The sequence below is a fragment of the Cottoperca gobio genome, chromosome 19, assembly GCF_900634415.1.
Source record: "Cottoperca gobio chromosome 19, fCotGob3.1, whole genome shotgun sequence".
NCBI classification, from domain to species: Eukaryota; Metazoa; Chordata; class Actinopteri; order Perciformes; family Bovichtidae; genus Cottoperca; species Cottoperca gobio.
This window is the reverse complement of record NC_041373.1, coordinates 18,263,663-18,287,356: the sequence shown is the minus strand read 5'-3', so window position 1 is coordinate 18,287,356 and position 23,694 is coordinate 18,263,663. Positions and strand designations below refer to the sequence as shown.

Below are 23,694 nucleotides of genomic sequence, written 5' to 3'. Positions count from 1 at the left end.
ACAGACGGGTTACCACAGGGAAACAAGAGGAAGCTCCTCTGATAAATGTGTTTCATGTTCTTTACACAATTAGTGGAAAAGTGAAAGATTAAAGAATATTGTTGGAGAAAAACTGTCTTTAACCGATAGATTTCATCAAACTTAACAAAGTGGGGTTTGTTTATGAAACGGGAAGACTCTGAAGAATGTGTAGCAAAGGGAGTAAACCAGCTGAAGGGCCACAGGGGCCCATTGTGGATCTCATGCTTTCAACATGTGGCTCTGATCCTTTCAAACATCTACAAGAATGGTGATGAACGTGGTTTCAGGAGGTCGTTAAGTACGGCACAGATACAGATACTAGGCATGATCTCCAGTGTTATTTATACTATTTTAATTCTGTTATTTATATTATTTTAATTGACTTCACACTCATTTACATCAACACTGTGATTATTGTGCTGTAAATGCTCTGTCTCATCTTCTACTAAGTTTGATGTTTTTGCTGTGAAGCACTTTGGGCTGTAGTTCTTGTATGAAAGGTGCTCTACAAATAAAGCTTATTATTATTATTATTATTATTAAGGTTTAATAATGTGTTCAGAGCTGAAGAAGTTTAGAGGTCACTGTCAGCAATGATACAAATGTGTTGGTAATCAAAGCTCAAAGTCTCTGCAGCCTGTTTCTCTGTGTCATCAGATGTTTAACAACCTCCTTCATATCTCTCACACACCTCAGTACTGACATCTTCTTCACTGACTCATGGAGCACAATGTGAGTCTGTGGAAGCTCAACAACTGTCCCGTCAAACATTTACTTTCTCTACTTTACGTCATTCTCCACAATATTCAGACATTTGAAAAATAAAGAAGACAATAATAATAATTACAACGTCTTCACCTTTCTGCAAATTGTGCCAATTATATTTACTACACGAGCTACAGTCAGTGAACTGACCTCAGCGTCTCCAGTCTACAGTTTGGACTCTGCAGTCCAGCACACAGCAGGCTTCACTGCTGAATCATGCAGTGATGTTATACCAGGTGCAGCTCTCTCAGGTGGGAGGGGTTGGACTTCAGAGCTGAGGCCACGACTTCACAATCAGTCTCTGAGATGTAACATCCATAAAGTCTGTCAGGACACATATATTACAAAATGTGTTATTATGAAAGAGGAAACATTCATTTATTTCATGCATTTGATGACAAAACATTTGCTGTTAGACATTTTAATATCTTTACTGAGTTTAATATATGCATTGTCCCCCCCCCCAGGATACTCGGGAGATGCCCACAGGATACTGAACCTCTATTAGAAAGATTGAGGCCTACATGAAAGGGGGAGAAGTTACAAATGGAATCCGGGGCGAGGACGGCAGCAAAGAGCACGATGGATTCATGAGCAGGTAATCTAAAGTGATTCTTACACACATCTGCAGTTTCCCAGTTATATTTAGATGTTCTTTAGTGTTGTTGGATTATAAACGGCGTAAGGAATTCTTTGTGTGTTGTAACTGCGTCTGAACTCCCCTGTCTCTGCTCTGGCATCTTCAGAACACGAGGCAGGACAAGCCGCTGTGACATCAGTGGTTCATCTGATCTCACTGTGTTTGACATGAAACAATAACTCTCATCACTTATCACCTGCAGACTTGTAATATGTGTTTAATGTTGCAGATGAAGGGAGAGAGTAGTGCTGCAGTTACATTGAGGCTTCCATAATGTCCACAGTGTGTCAGTGTGATCTGATCCTAGGTCTGTCTCTGCTAGCTACCTTCTGCTGTCACTGACTGTTGACAAACGCAACAGAAAGGAAACAAATCATTGAAAGTATCAGAGATGTACAGAAATAAATGTTAATATAAAGACTCAGGTATTACCTGTGTGTCTGATGTAATGATGAAGAAACTGCTAGAATGTAACAACAACTTCTCTGCATTCACTCAGAACTGTAAAATGTGATGAAACCTCGAGCACCTCTAAAGTCTTTAGTTTGACAAGGTCTGCATGTCGCCTCCATCCCCCAAAGGAATGTAATGAGAGGAAGAAACTGTCAAGTGTAACAATTATTACAAATAAATAGAAATGTGTTCATGAACTTCACAGATAGAAGCTGAAAACACTTGTTTTGCTCTCACAGCGTTTGAAACAGCTCAAGAACATCTGAAACTAAATAATGAAGTAAAAAGTGGATATATTTATTCAATAAAATGAATTTTCTCGTGTATATTTGAAGAACTAAACTTCTAATCTACTCTGATTTATAAAGTTAATCACATCTGGACTTACACAGCCTTTCTGCAGTTCCTCACAGCTGGAATCAGTCTCCGTCGTCCCTCCCGTGACGTGTTGTACTTCTCCAGGTCCAACTCATCCAGAACCTCCTCTGACATCTGCAGCATGTGAGCCAGAGCTGAGCACTGGATCTCAGAGAGTTTCCTTCTGTGATCTGTTCTCTGACTGCAGGAACTCTTGGATCTCCTGATGTACTGAGTGGTCCTTCATCTCTGTCAGACAGTGGAAGATGTTGATGCTTCTGTCAGCAGAGGTATCTTCACTCCTCATCTCCTTCAGGGTGTTGATGGCTCTCTGGATCATTTGTGGACTGTTGTCTGTCTGACCCAGCAGGCCTCCTAAGAGTCTCTGGTTGGACTCCAGAGAGAGGCCGTGGAGAAAGCGGACAAACAGGTCCAGGTGGCCATTCTTACTTGTGAGGGATTTCTTCATGGCTTCAGACAGGAAGACATCCAGGGATGAGTCATTCTCCCAGTCACTCCCCAGGAAGTCCTTCAGTACCTCTGTGTTCCTCTTGCTGTAACAGTGGAACAGGTAGACTGCAGCCAGAAACTCCTGAATGCTCAGATGAACAAAGCAGTAGACTGTTTTCTGGAAGATCACACTCTCTCTTTTGAAGATCTCTGTACAAACTCCTGAGTACACCAAGGCCTCCGTGGCATCAAGACCACACTGCTCCAGGTCTTCTTGGTAGAACATGATGTTTCCTTTCTCCAGATGTTCAAACGCCAGCCTCCCCAGCTTCAGAAGAAGTTTCCCGTCAGCCTTCGTCAGCTCCCGTGGACTCGTCTCATGTCCCTCATCATACTTCTGCTTCTTCCTCTTGGTCTGAACCAGCAGGAAGTGTGAGTACATGTCAGTGAGGGTCTGGGGCAGCTCTCCTCTCTGGTCTGTAGTCAACATGTGGTCCAGAACTGTAGCAGTGATCCAGCAGAAGACGGGGATCAGACACATGATGTGGAGGCTCCTGGATGTCTTGATGTGAGAGATGATTCTGCCGGACCGTTCTTCATCACTGAATCTCCTCCTGAAGTACTCCTCCTTCTGGACGTCAGTGAAGCCTCGTACTTCTGTTACCCTGTCCACACGTGCAGGAGGGATCTGATTGGTTGCTGCAGGTCGGGAAGTTATCCAGACGAGAGCCGAGGGAAGCAGATTCCCGCTGATGAGGTTTGTCAACAGCACGTTGACTGATGACTGCTGTGTGACATCAGACACAACCTCATTGTTGTGGAAATCCAGTGAAGGTCTGCTTTCATCCAGGCCGTCAAAGATGAACAAAACGCTACAGACAGCGAGCGTCTCTGCTGTGACCTTCTGTAAGGTTGGATGGAAAACATGGAGCAGCCTGAGAAGACTGTACTGCTCAGCTTTGATCAAGTTCAGCTCCCTGAAGGAAAGCGGAATCAGCAGACTGACATCTTGGTTTTCCAAACCCTCTGCCCAGTCCAGAGTGAACTTCTGCACTGAGAAGGTTTTTCCAACGCCAGCGACGCCGACCGTCAGGGCGACTCTGATGTGTACCTGTTGGTCAGGTGAGGCTTTAAAGATGTCGTGGCACTTGATTGGAGCGTCACGGAGGATCTTTTTCTTGGAAGCTGTCTCAAGCTGCTTCACCTCATGTTGAGTATTAACCTCTTCACTCAGTCCCTCTGTGATGTAGAGCTCAGTGTAGATCCTGTTGAGGAGGGTTTTACTCACTGTTTCTTCACTTCCTTCAGTCACACGTTCACATCTCCTCTTCAGACTGATCCTATGTTCATCTAAAACCTCCTGCAGACCTCTATCTGCTGAAAGAGAAGACACATGTGAGATTAATAAATATATATAACAGATCATAATGTGCTGCACAAACAAATGAAGCAGGAAGAATCCTGTTTTCAGACATGAAGACAGCAGCAGACAGATGTACAGTCTTACTGTGTGCACAGCTGGTCTGACTGGCTGTCTGCAGTCTTGTTCTGGATCTTTTTCCACACTGGGGACAGGGGGGGTCTCCTGATGAAGCAGACTGGTCCCAGTATGAGGCGATGCACTGTCTGCAGAACCAGTGTGCACAGCTGGTAGAGACTGGATCCTTCAGGACGTCCTGACACAAAGCACAGCTGGACCGCTGCTCCTCCACAGAAACAGGAGTTTTGCTCTTCTTTCTGTGGAGATGAACACGTTCTTTATAACACATCACAATAGTGCTGGCTGATGTTCACTGATTGGTACAACCTATGTCTCCAACATGATAACAGTTTAGTCCCAGTTGTCTACTGTGTTTCTTTACTGTACTCTACTGGGCTTATGTTATCATACAACAGTAGATTATAAGAGAACATAAAAACTGAATCCTCTTCAGGTCAGTTTACAGAAGAAACAGACTCTTACTTTGTGTCTGAGGGTCCAGGTTCATTACTGAAGAGTGGAGGTTCGTACATAGACCTGTCACTCTTCAGAGACAGACAGCTGGGGACTGCAGACACTGAGCCGTCCTCCTCCTCATCTGTTAAATCATTCATCTTCTCCAGTCTGAGAGTTACTGTACACACACACACACACACACACACACACACACACACACACACACACACACACACACACACACACACAGTATAAAGTATTATTTATCTGAAGCAGAAGAATCTTCTCCTAAAGGAAACTTCATCCTTCAGTTCATCACAAACATCATCTGGAGATACATGTTTAACTGACAGGAAGAACTGAGAGCAGAACAATGTTTCCCTCTGAGATGTAGTGCAGTACAAGTATAAAGGACATTTACTCAAGTGCAGTACTTCAGTAAAAGTACTTATTGATATTCTGATTGTGGATCCATTATTTAATAACCAGATGATGATGGTGGTGTCTTTTGAACGCTGGAGATGATTGATGAGGCTAAATGCTTCAGGTAAAGTAGAGAATATATAACTCCTATCAAAGCAGAAGCTCAGGAATCATCAGCCTCACGTGACTGAACGGAAATGAGCAGAAATAAAAGTGTAAATGTAAAAAGTGTTCCTTGCTGACAGACAGACTCTCCGACTCTCTGGATTGAATTGTATCCGTGATCAAAGTAAACGGAGAAATAACTGAAAATAAATGTATTTCTACTAAATGATAAAGTAGTTTGTGCTTGTGTTGTTTATATTGTGATATAATTAACTAATAAATGTATTATCTTGTGTAATAACTGAAACACGTATTTACATAGATAATGTGAAGAAATGTTAGGTACTATATATATTAAATAAAGCTCAACTCACTCAGAACTGTCTCATCATATCAGGGATAATTGGGATATTGTGAATGCATAATATGAGCGCGCCCCCCTGGCAGAGTCGTTCGAATACCCCGTATGATGTGACGTGATGACGTCAGACGTCAAAGACCGGAAATGATAGAAAAACTGATGTAACTGAGAGGCGGGACGTTTTTCTGCGGAGCAGGGGGAGAGAGGCCGCAAAACAGGAACGTCTCTCAGCTGAGAATATGTTCCATGCTTGACTTATCATATTAATAAATATATCGATTTAACTACAAGTTTTCTGTATTGATTCGACATTCAAGCTCCGATTTCTTCAACTCTTTCCTCAACAATATCTACAGTTACATGTTTTAACGAGCTGGTAAATCAACAATAAAACACAAAGGTTTAGAGTGGAGCACTTGAGTTTCATGTGATCTGTGTTCCGGTACAAACTGCAGTATAAACTGTGTCTCTGGAGGGAAAAGGCAGAAACTTCTTCCTGCTCAGATGTCAACACACTCTGCGCATGTCTGCTATCAACCCGGAGTCACTGTCAGCACCGGACACCTTGTTTACAGGAGCACGGCTTTTATTTTGAAACTACTTCCGGGAGTTCCGCCCCGAAACGGACACAAAGTTAATTTGAACTTTTAGAAGGTAAAAAGCAAGAAGAAGAAGTTTAGTGTTGACTGGTTGGAGAAAGAACAAGCATTGATCCGGAGGGTGACGGGTTGTGAGGCTGCTCTCCATCTGGACTGTGCTGCTGTGTGACATGTAGCGATGATGCTCACAAACATTTCATCACATTGGACTCCAGGACTCTGCTTGTTAGAGACACACAGCAGGACACACTAAAGAATGAATGTGTAAAACCCCAGCAGAGCTGCTGTTAACACTCACCCTGTTCTGCTGCTGCGGCTCTGTCGACGAGAAAATGGCGTCTGTCAGTCCGACTTGTTACTTTCACTTTCAATGTCCCTCCCTGTTGGCAACTCCTCCTGCGTTTCATCAGCAGCTTTATTGTGTGAATCAGTGGCTGAAATAGTGGCATTCACGTCTCGTGCTCCTTTTTGTGTGGAAAGGGGTTAACGCTATTGTGGAAACATGAATTTATCATCTTAGTGTCACTTGCTCAGTCTTAGATGCACACTGCACTTTTATACTTTGATTTATGTACTGAACACATCACCATGTATGTTGCTGTACTTTTATATCTTGATCCATGTGACGTACACTTTACTATGTATGTATATTTGTGTACTTTTATACCTTGATTAAAGTACCATACGCATTACTATGTATGATGTTATATTCTTATACTTGTGATCAGAATTATATGCATGTCCATGAAACTCACAGACCAATTACATGCGCGTTAAGCCATCCCACGTGACGCTACTCAGCCAATCAAGTGTGTGCATTCCAACCGGCAAACATCCCACGTGACGCAACACAACTTCCTGCAGCATTTGAACGCCCCATTAAAAGAAGTTAGCTCATAAATCACCACTTTGACTACACGTGAATAATCACGTCATAAAGCATCATAAGCATTTAAAAGGTCTTTTTCAACCACAGGTGTAAGTGTGCTGCATTCAAGTGGTGTCGGAACAATCAGAAAAATGAGTTCTCAACTGGGTCCTGAAGTCCAAACTCGGTGAAAACGTTGACGGTTTTTTTAGGCACAAACATGGAGGACGAAGGTAAATGTTGGTTGAGTGTAAGAAATGTTTTATTAAATTCACATATTGCATTTTAACTTTTGCTCACATGTAATGTTTTATGTCGTAAACCTTAGTTGCTGTCCTCGTACAGTGACGCACATTAGTCACTTATAGCATCATAACAGGGCAGGTGAAGCAATAATTAACAGTTATATGAAATGTGCTGCAACACTTCTGGGACAAAGTGTTTCCGTATGTTGGAGGGCAACATTAATAAACAGCAGCGTCGAGACGCTTTACAAAACATTGTTTTTCTTGTCACACTGAAGTCAAATTGACCAACTCGGGGAAATAGCAGCATTAAAGTGAATAAGTGCTGCACCTTCACTGTTCATCACTAACATGGATTATTGATGCACATCAGTAAACAGCCATTGTTGACAACATCAGCTCCACCTTCTCCTGCTATGATAAAACATCTCTATTATAATGAACACTTTTATTATTCATCATTTAGAGAACACAACACAGCCAAAGATCATTTCAGTTCCACTTTATAATCTGCATCATCCGAGCAAAGAAAGACAGAACAGAGTGAATATATTGACCAGTCTGAACAACCTGGTCCCGTAATATAACGTCCATGTTGAGAGCGTCATGTGTGAAGACGCTCTGACAATCACTTCACTTTGGGAACTCTTCTCTTCCCTTTGGACTCAGTCTTTCCAGATGTCTTGGTCATTTTGTTTGGTGCTTTCTTTCCTTTCCTTCCTTTCTTCGCTGCAGCAGGTTTGGGTGCCTTCTACAAAACAAAAAGAAAGAAGCAATGAGGCCAGTTGACATATTTAAATGACTGTTTAAATCTTGCAGCAGCACTGACCTCCAGTTTGGGCTTTTTGCTAGGTGTTGCTATGGGAACCAGCTGTGGGATTTCTCCCCCCGTCACCGCGCTTTTCTTCTCCTCCGCCGCCTTGTTCTTCTTCGCCTGCTTTTTGGCCGCAGCCTGGAAAATCACAAACTGGTTATTTGAGCGTTTGTATAAATGAAGCTCAGGCACACGATGACCGGCGAGTCTGAACGTGTTCTCACCTCCTGCCTGGCAGCCTGAGCCTGTTTCTCTGCCTCGTCCAGCACGCTGAGGTGGTTCAGGTCTGACGTGTAGATGGGCAGGGCCCCCGACGTCTGGCTCTTTATATGGATGAGCTTTATCACCGGACTTTTCTGTAAACAGTCATTAAGAGTTTGGGGTGGACAAAAGTTAAAGACGGCTGTAAACGAGCAAAAGCAACAAATCAAATGGAACAAGTTATATGTTGCAAAGAGCCAACACAATAACACTTTATGAAACACATATGGATCAAGGATTTAACCTTTAGGATCACAAATCACAAGACAACTCTGTGCGCAGCTCGACTCACCGTGCGTAGTTTGGCCGCCACTGTTTGGAAAGCAGCCTCGATGTTTTCCGTCACCTCATCTGCCGTCATGCCGGCGTGGCCAACGCGTGCCATGCTGCCACACAAGCAGGTAAGAGAGCAGGGTTACTGTGTGGACCTCTTGAGGCAGGTATGTCTCACATATCATGTGAACATTACATATTGTGTATCAAAGTTGTAGAGACAGGCTCCACGAGAAGAGGAGGTCCATCTGGATTTACGTTGACTCTCTGTGGCACCAACAATGTCCCGTATCAAAACACTTCACAGGATCGACAGGGTTGCTATGAGGTGCAATTCATTTGAGAAGACTTAAAAACATTCTGTTAAACTTAAAATAGTTTAGTTTGCCATCTGGCTTAAGCAACGCTAATAGACAATATGTTTCAGAGGCTTAGGAAGAGCGCAGCAGATCTCACCAGCAGCAGCCCTTGTTGGTCACCTTCAGGTTGGTGCCCTGGATGACTCCGTGGATGTCTCTGGCCAAATGTTTGCTCAGCATGTTCACACACAGCGGCTCTCTGGTCAAGACAGAAATGGCCACTCATTAAGTACACGAATAAGCAGATTTGTAGAAAACTTATTTGGTATCAAATACAGGTTTCCCGATTATGAAAATCGGTTTAAATGATCTTTCTAAAAATCAAAACCACGATAACCGATTCTCCCAGTTTCCTAGGCCCAAAACCTGTAGCCTCTTTTTAAAGGAGACTTTGAAAACTAACTTCTGTAATCGCCTGCTGTAGTATTGTTTTGATGACATTAGCAATTGAATGTATAACTCTGCCAAGAGGAGAACAAAAGGTTTTACCTTTTCCTCTGGTAGAAGTGTTTTCCGAGGTGCGATGTCAGCAGGCGGCGGACGCGGTCGTCAGAAAGGAACATGTCAAAGTTCCCCAGCAGACGGCGCTTGGCTTCGTGTGGTTTGTACTCCGTCTTGAGGACCTTGTACGGGATGATCTGCTCCGACACAGAGACACATCATCATTGTGGTGACCAAACAATAGGAGGCCTGAATGTAGACCAAAAACTAGGAATGCACTATATATATCCGAGAAATGTATATTGTTACGCATTATTAATACAAAGCCCAATTGCTTGTGTTTATATGTTGACATGCAACTACACTATAATAAATGTTATTTATTATACTCCACTCAAATAAATACCTCAGAGATGTTTTTCACGCCCTTCTCCTCCAGCAGCTTCTTATAAAACCTCTGGGTCTGCTCGGAGGTCATGTTGGGCTCATCTCTGGTGAAGAGGCAGACCTCGTCTGTATCAGGCCGCTGGCCATGGGGCAAGGGACTGAGGGGGGAATGAGAAGTCAATATCAATAAATCAATGATCAGAGCAAATGTTAAGTCAGGCATGAAGGCAGCTTTAAGTTCCTGTCAGCTGGACTCACATGCGGATGGTCTGTGCCTTTGAGGGGATCTTCCAGAGGGTGAAGAGCAGGCTGATCTGCTGGGTCTCGTCCAGGAACAGCGAGTCACTGGTGGACTTGGTTTTCAGGAAAGCTTGTAGAGCCAGGACGGCCTTTTTCACCTGGCAGAGACATTAACTCTAAAGTTATTAAATACTTTGTAAACCCGCCGACAAACTTCAGTTTCTTTTCAGAGTTCAAGACTTGTTACTCTGAATTAGCTTCGTTGCTAAACAGCGCGCAAACTAGCTAGCTAATGCTAGCTAGTTTATAGCTACTATCGATTCATAACAATGTAATTTAACACAATCATGTACACTTCTATTAAGAGATATTGAGAACGAGTTTAGATGTATTGCAGTAAGAAAAAAGCTATTTTTTTTACCTGTGCCTGATCTAGCCCCGTAACTTCTCCTGCTTCGGCCATGCTGTCTGCTTCACGTGTGAACCGTACACGCATGCGCAATTGGTAGGCTCTAGGTCACATCTTCGTTGCCGGTAACCAGCTCAGATGTGCACTACCGCCACCTACTGGACGGGAGTGTGTACTGTATGTCCTAAAAGTTTCCCCTATGTTGATAGTACACACATCTATTTATATATGCACTCACAACTATATTTATTTTTACTAAGTGTGAATACCATAATGTTGCATCTGTGATAGTTATGTTCATATATTATATATTTATACATATACACAACTTTTTATACAACCTTTTCATTCATGACTACATATTACAGTATTTCATTCTACTGTACAGTATTTAAATCCTGTTATTTATTGTATTCTATATGTATATATTTGAGTTATTCCTGCATTTTATTATTGCACAATTATATTCTTGCACTATTTTATTTCTTTTTATGTCTTAGGTGATCTGTATGTTGCATTGTTGGTGGATCCTACGCTATATATATATATATATTTAAAAAAAAAAAAAAGATATATATATATATATTTAAATATATATATTTAAATATATATATATATATATTTATATAAATATATATAAATACAAATATATATAAGACAATTTAAAAAATATAAATATATAAAAATAATTAAAAATATATCTAAATAAAAATATATAAATACATATATTAATATTAAAATAAGCTTTTGTATCTTTCAATCTATGAAATAATTTTCTTTTCTAAATAAATGTATCTGATATGAATTCCCTTCTATAATCCAAGGAGTTGATAGTTATATATATTAATTAAAAATATATATTAATATTAAAATGCATAAATCAACAAATAATAGGAAACATCTATACATCTATTTGGTAATATTGATACGTAGGATATTGATTTGCCCAAATGAGAATACTTATTAAAAAGAAAACAAATACACTTTTCTGATGCAGCTTTGTTCATTTATTTTCATTTAGATTATGTAACAGCTGTGTGTGACTGCGTATTTCCATGGTTCATCAGAGTAGTATGTGAGCTCAATCCAATTAAACCATCTCAAAAATTTGGGTACAGCAATCCTTAAAACCAAATAAAAATGTCCGTTTGATTCTTAATCCCGCTCTGAAAAGGGGAGATGTGTTTTGCAAATTATAATTACAGGCTAACTGTGGTCTTTTGCAGGATATGAAATCTTTCTGTAGTTTTTCATCCCCAAACTCAGTAACACTGCATCCATCTCCATTCTAAAAACAAATGGTGTGGCGAGCCGACTGCGCGGTTAGCCGTGGGAGTACAGAAGGGGGGGGCATGTAGCTACATTAGTGGCATAGCTGAGCTCTCAATATGAGAAAGCTGACACACTGGACTTGGTCTCTCATTTTATATTGTTCATCATAAAAACTGATTCAGTCTCGTTTTTCTTCATTTGACGCAATTTTAGTCTCCTTTATCACTCCTTGTTGTCATTGCACTTCTGTTCAGCATAGTTGTGTGTTAAGAGAGTTGCTGTTTGGGTCGGCTCGAGCAGCGTTTCTCCTCTGGTTACGGGTGGAAGAACTCCATACATGCTGCCACTGATGCATTTAGTCCTTTTCTGGCACCAGCTTCAGCACTTTGCCGATGGCGATAGTTTTGCCTGGATGAAGAGAAGTGAGGGTCAAAACTGCAATTTATTATCTCTGCTGTAACATCGGTGTGCAAAAGCATTCTGGAAAATAATACTAATACATAATAATGAATGTGAAAATCACACACACACACAGACACACACACACCTTCATCTCGCAGTGTGAACCGTCCCATCTGAGGGAAGTCTTTGAAGGTCTCTAGGCAGATGACTCCAGCTGCCCGGAGCCTGGCGATACACACCTGGTCCTGCTTCACAAAGCGTGGTCGTGTTTTGCTTTTTCTCCCCCGACTTCTTGTCCACCAGACAGATTAAGGCCTGCAGTCAGGATTTAAAAACATTAACCACAGCCGAGTGAGGCCAGGAGGCGATCAGAAGCTACTGGCTGAGCAGATAAAAGAAACTCTGATACTTTAAGATGTTTCAGCAACAGCCTGGACAGTAGAGCAGTAACTCACTGAGATCTGCACTTCTTCGATGCAGGTGTGGATGTGAAGGACTGCATTGTAACCGGGACAAATGATTGATTTGTGCTCAATGATGACGATCTGAAATAAAAGAGAAAAGAGCTCATCATCTATACTCTCCATATCTTTATATACATTTAAAAACAAGCTGTCGAGTGCCAAATGGCTTTAAAATGCGTCTTTAACTGATACAATCCGTTAGCATCAGCCGACAGATTCTAATGCCTCGTGCCTTCGGTACACTTGCTCTTAACAGAAAACAATAAATCAAATCACAACAATGTTCTGCATCAGATATGCTGCTGCTCACAGGCCCTTTAAAAGAGGCTCTGCATCAACGTCTGGCCTTAAAAAGAATCGGCTCGCAGCGCAGCCTTCGCAAAAAACTAAACGACTCTGCATGGACAGACCCTGAATTATTATTATCGGTATGCTCATCTGCAAAATCATACTTGTGCGTTTCTATTTTTGGGTGGGTATTTCCTCGTATTTGCGAGTTACAATCAGTTGAATGAGTGAATGAGAGTCTGTTAGCATCCACCTCTGAAGGTCAGACCATCAGTGAGGACACAGACGGCTGCATGCAGTGACTTTGATCATCTGGTGTTGATGTACCTGTGCGTCAAAGGTGCGACCGGAGTGGCAGAGGTTGTCGGGGCTACAGAGGATGAAACCTGGGAGGATTTCTTCCTCCTCGATGCCCTTCAGCCTCAGCTTCAGATTCTCTCCGGGAGTTGCATCGTCTGTCTCCACATCGTCGCTCAGCAGGCTCAATACTTCCACTGTGTGCTGCAAATCACACACACACACGTTTTAGTTTTGTTTTATAAATGCATTATTGCTGTACTGTATTGGTGTTGGAACTGAATAATGTTGCTGAAAGTATCTTCTGCACTCATTTAATACAAGAATGAGGCCTTGAAGTTATTTCTAGTCGAAGGTTTATCGGTCCCTTGTGAGAAGAAGCAGATCTCACCCTGTTTGGCATCATGACCAGCTGCTGGGCTTTACTGATGCAGCCGGACTCCAGCTTCCCGAGGATAACTGTGCCCATATCCTGCAAGGATACACACACACACACACACACAATTTGAGAAGGGTCAGAGCAATTCAGTGTCAGCCATCAGTAACCTTTAATGCATATAAAGTCACTAAACAAAGGCAGTCTTTGCCTTCAAATGTTTTGTAAAGCATTTGTAAAGATGTGTCAATATGGAGTGAGAAAGGAATAATATGCATCCTGTGAGTGTGGACCATAACACAGTGGAGAACTAATGCACTGTGGAAAATACAACGTATTGTCACCGTCCAATTAGAAACTATCTTGGTTTATAAGAAAAAATAACCAATTTTAAAACCCATTGCTCATGATAAAAGCAACTTTTCATTTCATTTACCTAGCAACAGTTATTTGATTGGTTAAGATGTTTTCTCATGCAGCGCCTTGGTAACCATTTGGCTGCAGCATCCTGGGTTCATTTCTGGCCTTCAGACCTTTGTTTCGTGTTTCTTTCTCTCTTTTCCTCTCATGTCTACACTTTCTGTCAAATAAAGGCAAAAATGCGAAAATAAAAATATTCTAAAAACAATTTATTTAAAGTGTTTATCATTTAAGCACCCTGAGCTCATTAGTCCAGAACATTAGAAGAGTCTGTGAAGAGTCCAAGCTCAAAAAACTCAAGAACTATGGCCCGACACGTAGTTCTGCAAGCCTCTCTTAATATTACTCAACCTTTTGTCGAGTTAAATGAGGATATTGAGGCTGGAAACAGCTAGCCTGGCTCTGTGCTAAGCTAAGCTAGCTTCATGTGTAACTGACGCGGTCGGTAAAGTACATTGAACGCTTTAGCATTATGATAGACTACCTGAAAAACACGATAAACTTCTGCTGGCGTGTAAAAATGAATTAATGATCGTAGTGGACGGTCAGGATTCACATAATAAAGAGGGTGTTTGTTTTATCCACAGCTGTGTGGATCTGCGGAGATCTTGCCTTGGCTGGTCCGTTAGTATGCAGCACCCAGTTAACTGAACCATAAGCCCCTTACATCAGGGGAACCCCAGTTGAGTCATATAACCACTACATCAGGCTCTGATGCAACCACAGGGAGAGAGGAGTTTTAAAACAACTTAAAGACGAGCGGATGAAGAGAGAAGAGGATACGTGGAAAAGATGACTAATGTACGGACACGTGAGGGACAATCAAAGAATCTCCATTCCACCAACACTTTAATGTGTTGAACTGCTGCCAACGTCTAAACTGAGCCGAGTGCCAAGACTCTGAATTATCTTTAAGAGCAATGATTATGCAGAGACTGCAGTGTGTGTGTGTGTGTGTGTGTGTGTGTGTGTGTGTGTGTGTGTGTGTGTGTGTGTGTGTGTGTGAAAATCATCCAGCAGGAAGGAGAATGACAAACTGGAGAGGGAACATAAAAAGATTTTGGCCGAGTGAACAAAACCAAAAGAAATGTGACGCCCACTCATCTGCTGAGTGCCGTGCAGGAGACGAGCTGCCACATTTCTGTTTCTCTGTCTTTAGAGAGCCGAAGGCCTCCAGGCCGCTCACCTTGTACTTGTCTACAATAGGTAGTCTAACGGGTCCATCGTTGGATCTGGTGAAGTTTGGCAAACTGTCCAGATGGGAGATAAATGGCAAACCCCTGGAACAGAACAAAAACAAATCAATGTTGAAGCAAAAGAAAATGCACCAGGAAGAAAACCTCGAGTCCACACAAACCAACATCAACCAAAACTAAACCTCACAAATAAAAAACAAATACAACCTTCATGTCTTCCTGTAAAACATTCTTTGTGTTTCAAGCCGGTAAGATGAGGCTCCACTAACACTGTTAGGGTTATGCTAGCTGTAGAATTAGCTTCAAGTGTTGGCTTCAAGACGATGTAATCATTTCACAACGAAAAGTGTTCATTCCATATCTGTTGGCGTTTCAAAAACATTTCCACCGGTCAACAAAGGGTTTGCTCTCCCGTTGCTGCTCACAACAGTATGAATGAACATTTATAAAACAATAACAAAGATCTTTATTGGTTTTTAGGGTTATTCAAAGAGTCAAACACCTCAATAGAACTTTAAAGGTACAGTCCTGGAGAGGGTTTAAGTCAAACAGGTATCCTGAATGTCAACATTTCCTGTTAAGTGCATGTCATCAGGTCCCGAGTTAAAACTTGACTGCACTAAGGCGAGAGGAGTTCCTATAACCACTTTGTTAACGTATAACAAAGCATCATTGTAAAGTGGACGTGTGTAGCGGTGTTCATCTGAAACGTCCCGCTGTGAACCAGACAGAACTTCACAAACCCGTCCAGAGACAACTTACGTGTACCAGAGGCACTCGGGTAGGGGGTCTTTGAGGTTGGCACCTGTGAGTCCGGAGCAAGGCATAAAGTAGATGTCCTTCTTGGGGTTGAAGCCCACCTTCTTTAGAAACGGAACCAGCTTCTCCTTACACTCCTCATACCTGCAGGAAGTAATAAAAGATGGGATCATTTACTAAAACTATGGAACGCATAACATCCTGGATTCCGTACTGTATGTCTTACATTTAGGTTTCCAAATGTCTGTCGTCAGGAATAAATTCAGAATCCTTGAATAAAATCCTCAATTTGAATAAAATGAAAAAAGTATTTTTTATTAAAAGGTAGTACAGATCATTAAAACATATATAACACACCCGCAAAGCTTGAAAATGATAATATAAATAAATGCCACCAACACAGCAGTGAATCAACTTAAACACCTCATGTCTACGTTTACACCCTGCTCACCTCTCTAGGCTCCAGTTGACGGTGGGATCATCCATCTTGTTGACCAGGACAATGAGATGCTTGACTCCTGCGGTTTTAGCCAGCATGGCATGTTCCCGTGTCTGTCCACCCTTCTCAAAGCCGGTCTCAAACTCCCCCTTTCTCGCTGAAATCACCTGATCCAAAGCGATCAGGGAGAAGTTCACGCTTTTAGTGACATTTACAAAAAAGGGTTGTCTTCTCGGACAAGTTTCTATGAATGTGGGCACTTCTTTCCTGCGGTGAAACTTCTCGTTTCACTTACAAGAATCTGTGTCAGTGCAGGATTCAATATCTGTCGGGTAGTTAGGGTGAAGACTGGTTGTTTGTTTATCTCACCAGGACTGCCAGGTCAGCTTGTGACGCTCCACCAATCATGTTGGGGACAAAGCTCTTGTGTCCGGGGGCATCCAGGATAGTGAAGTGTTTTTTCTCCGTCTCAAAGTAAGCTCTCCCGACCTCAACCGTCTTCCCCTTGTCTCTCTCCTCCTGGTTTGTGTCCAGAGCCCACGACAGATACCTGCAACAAACACGCGCGTTTACTCATTTGTGTTTTACATCGTTTGTGTGAGCACAAGAAAATAAGGACTGTTGTGTTGCTCACCATGTCTCCCTGTTCTTTTCTTTCGCCTCTCTTTCATATTTTTCCAGGGTTCGCTTTTCCACCATTCCGGTTAAGTACCTAGAAAGGGAAAAGGCCGTATTAATTATTGTATCTGTGGCATTATGGGGGCATGTTGTGTGGGAGGCGACATGTCACACTGTGGCCGACAGTCAGAGCAGCAGCAATCAAAATGGATATTTTGGGTTTAGTTTTCCAGGTTTTCTATACAGCGGGCAAATTAAAAAGACTAAGAGAAATACTAGACACAAGATTTGTTACTCACATGATCTGTCCTCCAATAGTTGATTTACCAGCATCTAACAAACACACACGTCACAAGATGAATCAAACTTTGTACCATCTTTTTTTAGATAAATGAAAATACAAATGAGACGCACCGACGTGACCGATGAAGACCACGTTCACGTGTTCTTTCTTGGGGGCATCTGGCGGTGCCGGAGCCACTTTGGGCATGGGCATCTCCTCCTCTTCCTCCTCCATCATCTCCTCTTCCTCGTTCCTCGCGGCACCCTCCTCGCAGGTTCCCCCTGAGCCCAGGTCCTCCTGTCCTCCGCCGCCTCCTCCTCCTCCTCCTCCTCCTCCCCCCGGCTCCTCCTTCTGCTCCCATGTCTCTTCCTCTGCGGTCATGTCCGCCTCCGTGCCTCCGTTCTCCACCGGCGCTGGAAGCATACACATTCACTACACCTGTTATTTCCCACAGCTTGCAGACTGGTGATGAGTGAATCCTGGATTTCATCCAATTGTATTATTAATACCAAACGTAAATCCTTTTTTTTAACCACATTTGCATAAACATTTGGAGCGAGATCCATTTGTGTTCACATCAGACATGCTCAGAAACCACGTTATTCACGCATCGCCTTCACATGATGCATGTTAGACACGTTTCTTCGTTATTATTGGTAAAAAGGCTGCAAATAACGATTCTTTTCTAAATAAAGATTCATTGTTTGATCTATAAAATGTCACAAAATGATTTGTGATTTCTTTAAATGTCTTGTTTTGTCAGTAAAGAAACGTAAAGATATTCGATAAAACATTCTCTGCCATTTTGTTAAACAATTGTCAAAGCAGTTGATTATTATTCTGTCGACTAATCGTTGCAGCTTTAGTTGTAATTATTATGCTCATTCTTTCATTATATTGTCATTTTATGTTATGCTAAGGAAACGTAAAGTCACTAGAAATACAAATGTTACAGTTTAAATAAAATAAGCTAACTTCAATATCCAAAAGATTATTTTGCTGTCACAACAGCTGACAAATCCCTCTTTGTTCATCAACCACAAGGTCGACTGTCGGACATATTTCTCGGACTGAATAGACATTTTTGGTCATTTCCAATCTTAAATCTTGCTCCATTTCAAAAAAATCTAAATTTCTGCAAATGTTCAGACCGTGGTATTTGACTTCCAGGTGCAGCAGCTGCTATTGAAGCTGTGCCTTGAATCAATGTGTCATAAAAAGACCTTGAGAGTAGCACATGATCTGTAAAGGAACATTTCTTTTATGAGCATCTGAAAAAAGTTTCATAACTTCACCGTCTGTCCTCGGCAGTTAATCGTCCATTAGACCTGTCCCCTTGTTAGAAACACAATCAATACAGCGTTCTGCAGCGCAAACAAGTACAATTAAAAGAAGGAAAAGACACTAAGAGTACAAGGAAATCTGCTGAGCCCTGCAGAAGCATCTTCCTATGGCAACAAGCCTCCCATTTCTGTAACTATGAAATTATGCAGCCCAGCAGTCGTGTACAAAGCCTACTTTCTTCCCTTCGTTTATAATCAGCCTGTGTAATAGTGCGTCTGGCAACTCAGAAAGCTCATTCATGTCTTTGTCAACAGTGTCATAACGCTGTAATTATCATTTTTCGTTGAGACGTGTTCAGATACATTTGACGAGGCAAGTACTCGGACAAGCATCTCCATGAATAAGCCTCTGGGAAATGTACAAAGAAAGGTTTCTCTAGATGACGCTCACTGTCTGTCTCAAAACATTACAACTGATGTTTGTTTGTCTGTGTCACTCACTGTGTCACTCACTGTGTCACTCACTCTGCTACAGCTGCAGCCACTCTATTAAAACAACTAAACACCAGGTCTCTGTAACTTGAGTAGAGGCACACAGCATCCCGGATCAGGCCAAAAAAAGTGAATGAAAGTGACTCAGGCAAATTAAAACTAGTCAGCACAAAGTGACCAAATACATTTAAATTGCTCTGACACGTAGCAGACTAAGGCCTCAGACATGGCTTCACACATATCAGTGTGTGGAATGGGGATGCCTATTTTAGGCACAAGTAAGGTTGCATCATATTATACGTAGGCCCATGCACATGGGTACACCGTGGTCAGCAATCCAAATATGGCGCAGTAAGGGAACCTACAAGACTCAAAAGTGAGCATTCAAGCTTTCCTGGTCTGTATGAGGTTTAGAATCTGGCTGCAGGTAGAAAGGGCACACCTGAGCCTTGGACTACACGTGTCCTGTGGGAAAAACCTGTCTGACAGTAACTTAATAACCTGAACACTGTGAATGCATACCGGCTGTTTCCGCCACCTCCATGCTGGCAACTGGACCAGGGGCACCTTTGGGGAGAGAGGAAGCAAAGCACGTCAAACTTTCATAAATATTCATTATACAAGTATACACATTTGACGTCTTGTTGTGAGTGTTGCTGCGTTATACATCAGATGTGGCACCATTACAACACACGACTAACACTCAAGCCGACTTGTTGATGAGTTAGTGGAAATGCAGTAACTGTGGCACACACTGAGCGCAGCGAGTTGTCGGGAGGAAGGCTAACTTAGCTGCGTTAGCATGCAAGCTAGCAAGTTAAGCTAACTTCCAGGCAGCTGTCTGGCATTCACACACCGTCTGAAGCCGGCACGTCCACGGGGCTGGTTGGAACGAAGCTCGGGACAAACACCGCGGCGTTTACGTTCGGGACAAACGGCTTCGCGTTGACGTTGAGTGCGGCGAGGGCGGCCGGGAGCTCCGCCGCGGCAACCGGGGCCTCGGCATCCTCCTCCAGCTCCCACGAATCTGGGGCTGTGTCTCTCGGGTCCATTGCTCCCTTTTCCCCGAGTTGACAAGCTTTCCACTTCCCGGGAAGGTGGGTGATGTTAGTAGTTCCGTTGACACGCGTTTGGCTGCGGCTGTGGTTCAGACTCTGAGCTGCACACTTGGTGAAGTTCCCATTGCTTTGTTAAGCGTTGCTTTCGCAAGCATATGGATCCCGTAGCCGACGAGAAGTGGCGAGCAGCCGCTGCACGTCCTGCAGACACCGCTAGAGGCCATTACTGTGCAGGTCCAAACTGTGGTGCACGGTCCTTACACGATTACACTGTTCAGGTACTTTAGACAATGTAATCAACAAATAATGTACCATGTATTATGTATTATTATAGGTTAAGATCAACTTTATTGATCCCTTGGTGAAATTCACAAGCTACAGTATATATATCAGGTTCATAATGTTTTGTAAAGAGATAGTTTATTAAGGAGATAGTTTATTAAGTTTTGTACTTGTTTGCACTAAAACAAAGGGAACACTTTGGAGTTGTTGTTATTTACAGGTCGTCATGCTGTGATGTTACGGGTCCGGCCCGCTTGAGACACCCCTGGTATATATAGTAGAATAAAAACACATTCATTCATCAATAATTATAATGACATATTATTCTGAAATGGGCCATTGTGTAGTAATTTTACTCTTTGTATGTATGCATACATATTTTGAATGCATTGTAAGTATTTTTACATTGTGGTATTACTACTTTTACTTAAGTAAAATATCTGATTACTTCCACAACTGAATCTAAGGAATTATAAAATATAAAAAAATACACATAATTATACATTTTGAGTTTATTTTAAACATCTATGAAACACAGGACAATTCTACAAAGCATATAAATAGAATAAATACATCAAAAGTACAAGATTGTCAGTGTAACTTTAGGAAGTTATATAAAACGCAATAAATAAATACCTTAAATAACTTTAAACTGACGTAAACAGGGGACTGTGCTAACACGCGTCTCTTCCTCTTCACTCTTTGGCGTCACTAACTCCTCCAGCGCAGATGGCGAACGTGGCCTCATTCTCAGGCATATCGGGACTCGAGGATATCAAGGAGAGAAATGAGAAGTGAGTCTAAACAGTTATTCATCTTGCACAGCTAGTTAATTTAAAATATACATACGACGACTGTCCTAGTCTCGGCACTGCACGATCACCACTACATCAAATCATCCCACCAAAGGTGTTTAAATATACATGTTCATATCTACAAGTAGGCCTACATTGCTCCTCTTGAACATATATGTTTAATACTCAAACCCTAATATACATTTGGGGTGGAATATTACTTAATATTATCTATATAATAACATGATTAGGCAGAAGACCTTGTTGTGATATCACTACGTCTATTAGGGGATGGAAAATCCCATGTCATCAGGAATCAACAGGAAGTACATCAACTGACATTATATATTGTATCTTAATTTACTGGATCAAAAAGTCCTGCATGATCATTATTATAAATAAAAACAGCCAACTACCTGTCAAATATTTTGGCAATTCTCATCTCTGCACGCCCCTTCCTCAAGCTGATGCGTGTGGTGGAGGCGTGCGCCAGGATATGCCCACCGATGGGCTTCTTGGGATCAGCTTGAAACCTTTAACAGGGACAACTTCAAACAATGTTGCGCCCAATGTGTCAGCAACAACAACACAACAATTTCAAGGACAAAACTTGTCCAATTTATTCAGAATGAGGGAATTTGCCATCTCTTACGACATTCCTGCACCAGGATCAGCCGTCATTTGGTTGGTGACGAACACTGCTACGTTGTATTCTAAGAAAAACATAAAAGAAAATAAGTTACATTATTAGGAACAGTACTTCTTTGCACCGTATGCATATTTGAGACCAAAGCTGAATTAGTCAATAAACAGCCATATTAATTTCTGCAGATATTCCCTGTAAATGCCAGATTAATATATATAGCTGATGTTTGTGACTTTCACATATTTGCACACTCCTGGTTCAGACCTTCAGAGATTTTCTGCAGCCTGGAGAGCATCTGGGCCAGTTTCTGCTGCCGCTCAGCCAGCTCTCCTCGTCCAGAGAAGTCTACTCTAAACAGAGCCATGATGGAGTCGATGATCTGATAACAGGGAAGAGCGGACAAGGAGACTGAAAGGCTGAGAGCTACGAAGGAATTTAGAATGTATGTCTTCAAAAAATGTTGAGGGAAGTAAAACCACAAGCATGATGAATATGTGAAAACATTCTTTTACTTGCCAATAGTTTGAACACTCCTCCTTCCTCGTGGAATTTGGCTGCTACAAAGTCCAACAGCTCCATCTGGTGTTCGCCTGAGGAGCGAGCGAGACAAAATGTTATAACCTTGCCAGGAGCGCCTTTCCACACTACAGATGTGTCAAAGTTTTCAATCTAAATGATCTGCATGATCGCACTGGTATAGGCCCGGGCGTAAAGCACGTTGTCCAGCACAGCACCATGGTCCACGTTGAACCTGTCAGCGATGTCTTTCAATCTGTCTGGACGACTGGAACCAGACAGTCAAGGATAATGTGAAACAGAATAACAAGAAAACATACTGAGACACACATAAGCAGGGATTGTAGTCACATGATGACGACTACTGGAGAAATATCTCTCACAAACATGTTTACAAAATCAGCACATGGTAGGATGTTAGATATGGGGCAATGTGTCGGTGTATGGTTTTCCAACAAATAACAAACACATGAAACTTCAGTAACGTCTGAGATACAGTCAAACATCAACAACGTTAAATGCTGTGGTTGTTCCCATCATCATGAGGATACAAAGTGTTCTCTGTGTCAATGAAGATGACTTTCCCGCCGGAGTAGCCATCCTCTCCTGGCAGCTGAGCAGTGACTGGATAAAAGCAACACAGAATCTGGTTTATTTGACTTGTAAAGTCTTGTTTTCAGGGACTCCCTAAAAACTTGATATTTTACCCGGATGGTGGTTTTGCAGGACGTAGCGGTGCATGCTTCAGCGAGCTCCCTGACGTTTAAGCGAGTGCTGTGATATGATCATTTGCGTGCATCTTTGTAAGAAAGCAAAACAAAATCCTGGATTATTTTTGGTTTGGTGAAGTTGGACTGAGAGGCAAAGTATAGACTATCCGAATAATACAAACAATATGAGATCACTTTTTTTTAATATACTATTCGTGTTTTCCTATCATTTGTATATTTGGTCTCACACCTATGTACTGTAATGTGCATATACATTGATAGTCTGCTTTGTAGTACATTGATATCAAAATACAGAGTAGTAGATTGTAGTTGTGGGACATCTAAATAGATTTTCCAGTATAACGTTATGTTAATTTGAGAATTCATCATCAGTCAGGTAAAAGTTATTTGAAAATCAGCAGGAAAGTCTGGTTGCGGTTGCAGCCGGGTCAACACTACAAGGAGCCGAAATCTAAGTATATCATCGTAAGTCGAGGATCACAAAAACAAAAATCATCTGTTTAGTTGTGAGGTGTCCTGTCGGTTTAATCTTGGGATTAAGGCAAATAATAGGCCAATAAACAACGTTTTAGGTAATGGTTTTGCTATCTTAACTAAAAAGAGAGAAGACGAGAACAACGCATCAGGCACACAACACTCTGTGTGACGCAGGACGCATTAAGGCACCGCCC

At 41.9% G+C, this 23,694-nt stretch overlaps 4 protein-coding genes and 1 non-coding gene across 7 annotated transcripts in view; all 5 read right to left on the bottom strand.

Moving 5' to 3' along the window:
• Nucleotides 1–2,263: 2,263 nt before the first annotated feature.
• On the bottom strand, nt 2,264–6,667 carry LOC115024683 (protein NLRC3-like). The gene is given in 5 exon segments (XM_029456468.1): nt 2,264–2,416; nt 2,418–4,063; nt 4,194–4,423; nt 4,650–4,800; nt 6,409–6,667. Coding segments are annotated over 5 exon segments (2,331 nt in total). The 5' UTR covers nt 6,560–6,667.
• A 1,042-nt stretch (nt 6,668–7,709) lies between these two features.
• Nucleotides 7,710–10,572, bottom strand: rsl1d1 (ribosomal L1 domain containing 1). Its single transcript, XM_029456469.1, has 9 exons — nt 10,420–10,572; nt 10,017–10,156; nt 9,778–9,916; nt 9,420–9,568; nt 9,028–9,129; nt 8,591–8,684; nt 8,262–8,393; nt 8,053–8,175; nt 7,710–7,974 (listed from the first exon to the last, which is right to left on the bottom strand). Exons 1-9 carry the CDS (start codon nt 10,492–10,494, stop codon nt 7,852–7,854), a joined length of 1,077 nt encoding a protein of 358 aa, XP_029312329.1. The 5' UTR covers nt 10,495–10,572; the 3' UTR covers nt 7,710–7,851.
• On the bottom strand, nt 8,771–8,903 carry LOC115025143 (small nucleolar RNA SNORA55). The gene has a single exon (XR_003834186.1). It is a non-coding gene; the product is annotated as a small nucleolar RNA SNORA55 (small nucleolar RNA).
• An 819-nt stretch (nt 10,573–11,391) lies between the features above and the next one.
• Nucleotides 11,392–20,285, bottom strand: gspt1 (G1 to S phase transition 1). The gene is given in 15 exon segments (XM_029456152.1): nt 11,392–12,087; nt 12,227–12,359; nt 12,361–12,396; nt 12,537–12,626; nt 13,161–13,334; nt 13,522–13,602; nt 15,113–15,206; nt 15,885–16,025; nt 16,333–16,487; nt 16,690–16,870; nt 16,955–17,032; nt 17,238–17,271; nt 17,353–17,634; nt 19,519–19,563; nt 19,853–20,285. Coding segments are annotated over 15 exon segments (1,773 nt in total). The 5' UTR covers nt 20,049–20,285; the 3' UTR covers nt 11,392–12,034.
• A 256-nt stretch (nt 20,286–20,541) lies between these two features.
• The window catches only part of dmc1 (DNA meiotic recombinase 1), a 6,414-nt gene continuing 3,261 nt past the window's right edge, over nt 20,542–23,694 (bottom strand). The window contains exons 7-14 of one of the 3 annotated variants that reach the window (XM_029456153.1): nt 22,844–22,916; nt 22,469–22,560; nt 22,293–22,366; nt 22,041–22,155; nt 21,783–21,843; nt 21,547–21,663; nt 20,973–21,112; nt 20,542–20,601 (exon numbers count right to left, since the gene is read on the bottom strand). In XM_029456153.1, coding sequence (XP_029312013.1) covers nt 20,974–21,112; nt 21,547–21,663; nt 21,783–21,843; nt 22,041–22,155; nt 22,293–22,366; nt 22,469–22,560; nt 22,844–22,916 — 671 coding nt within the window. In that variant the 3' untranslated portion in view covers nt 20,542–20,601; nt 20,973. Of the gene's footprint in view, nt 20,602–20,888; nt 21,113–21,546; nt 21,664–21,782; nt 21,844–22,040; nt 22,156–22,292; nt 22,367–22,468; nt 22,561–22,843; nt 22,917–23,694 lie in introns of those variants that run through there. The other 2 variants (XR_003834133.1, XM_029456154.1) reach the window with 2 other exon arrangements.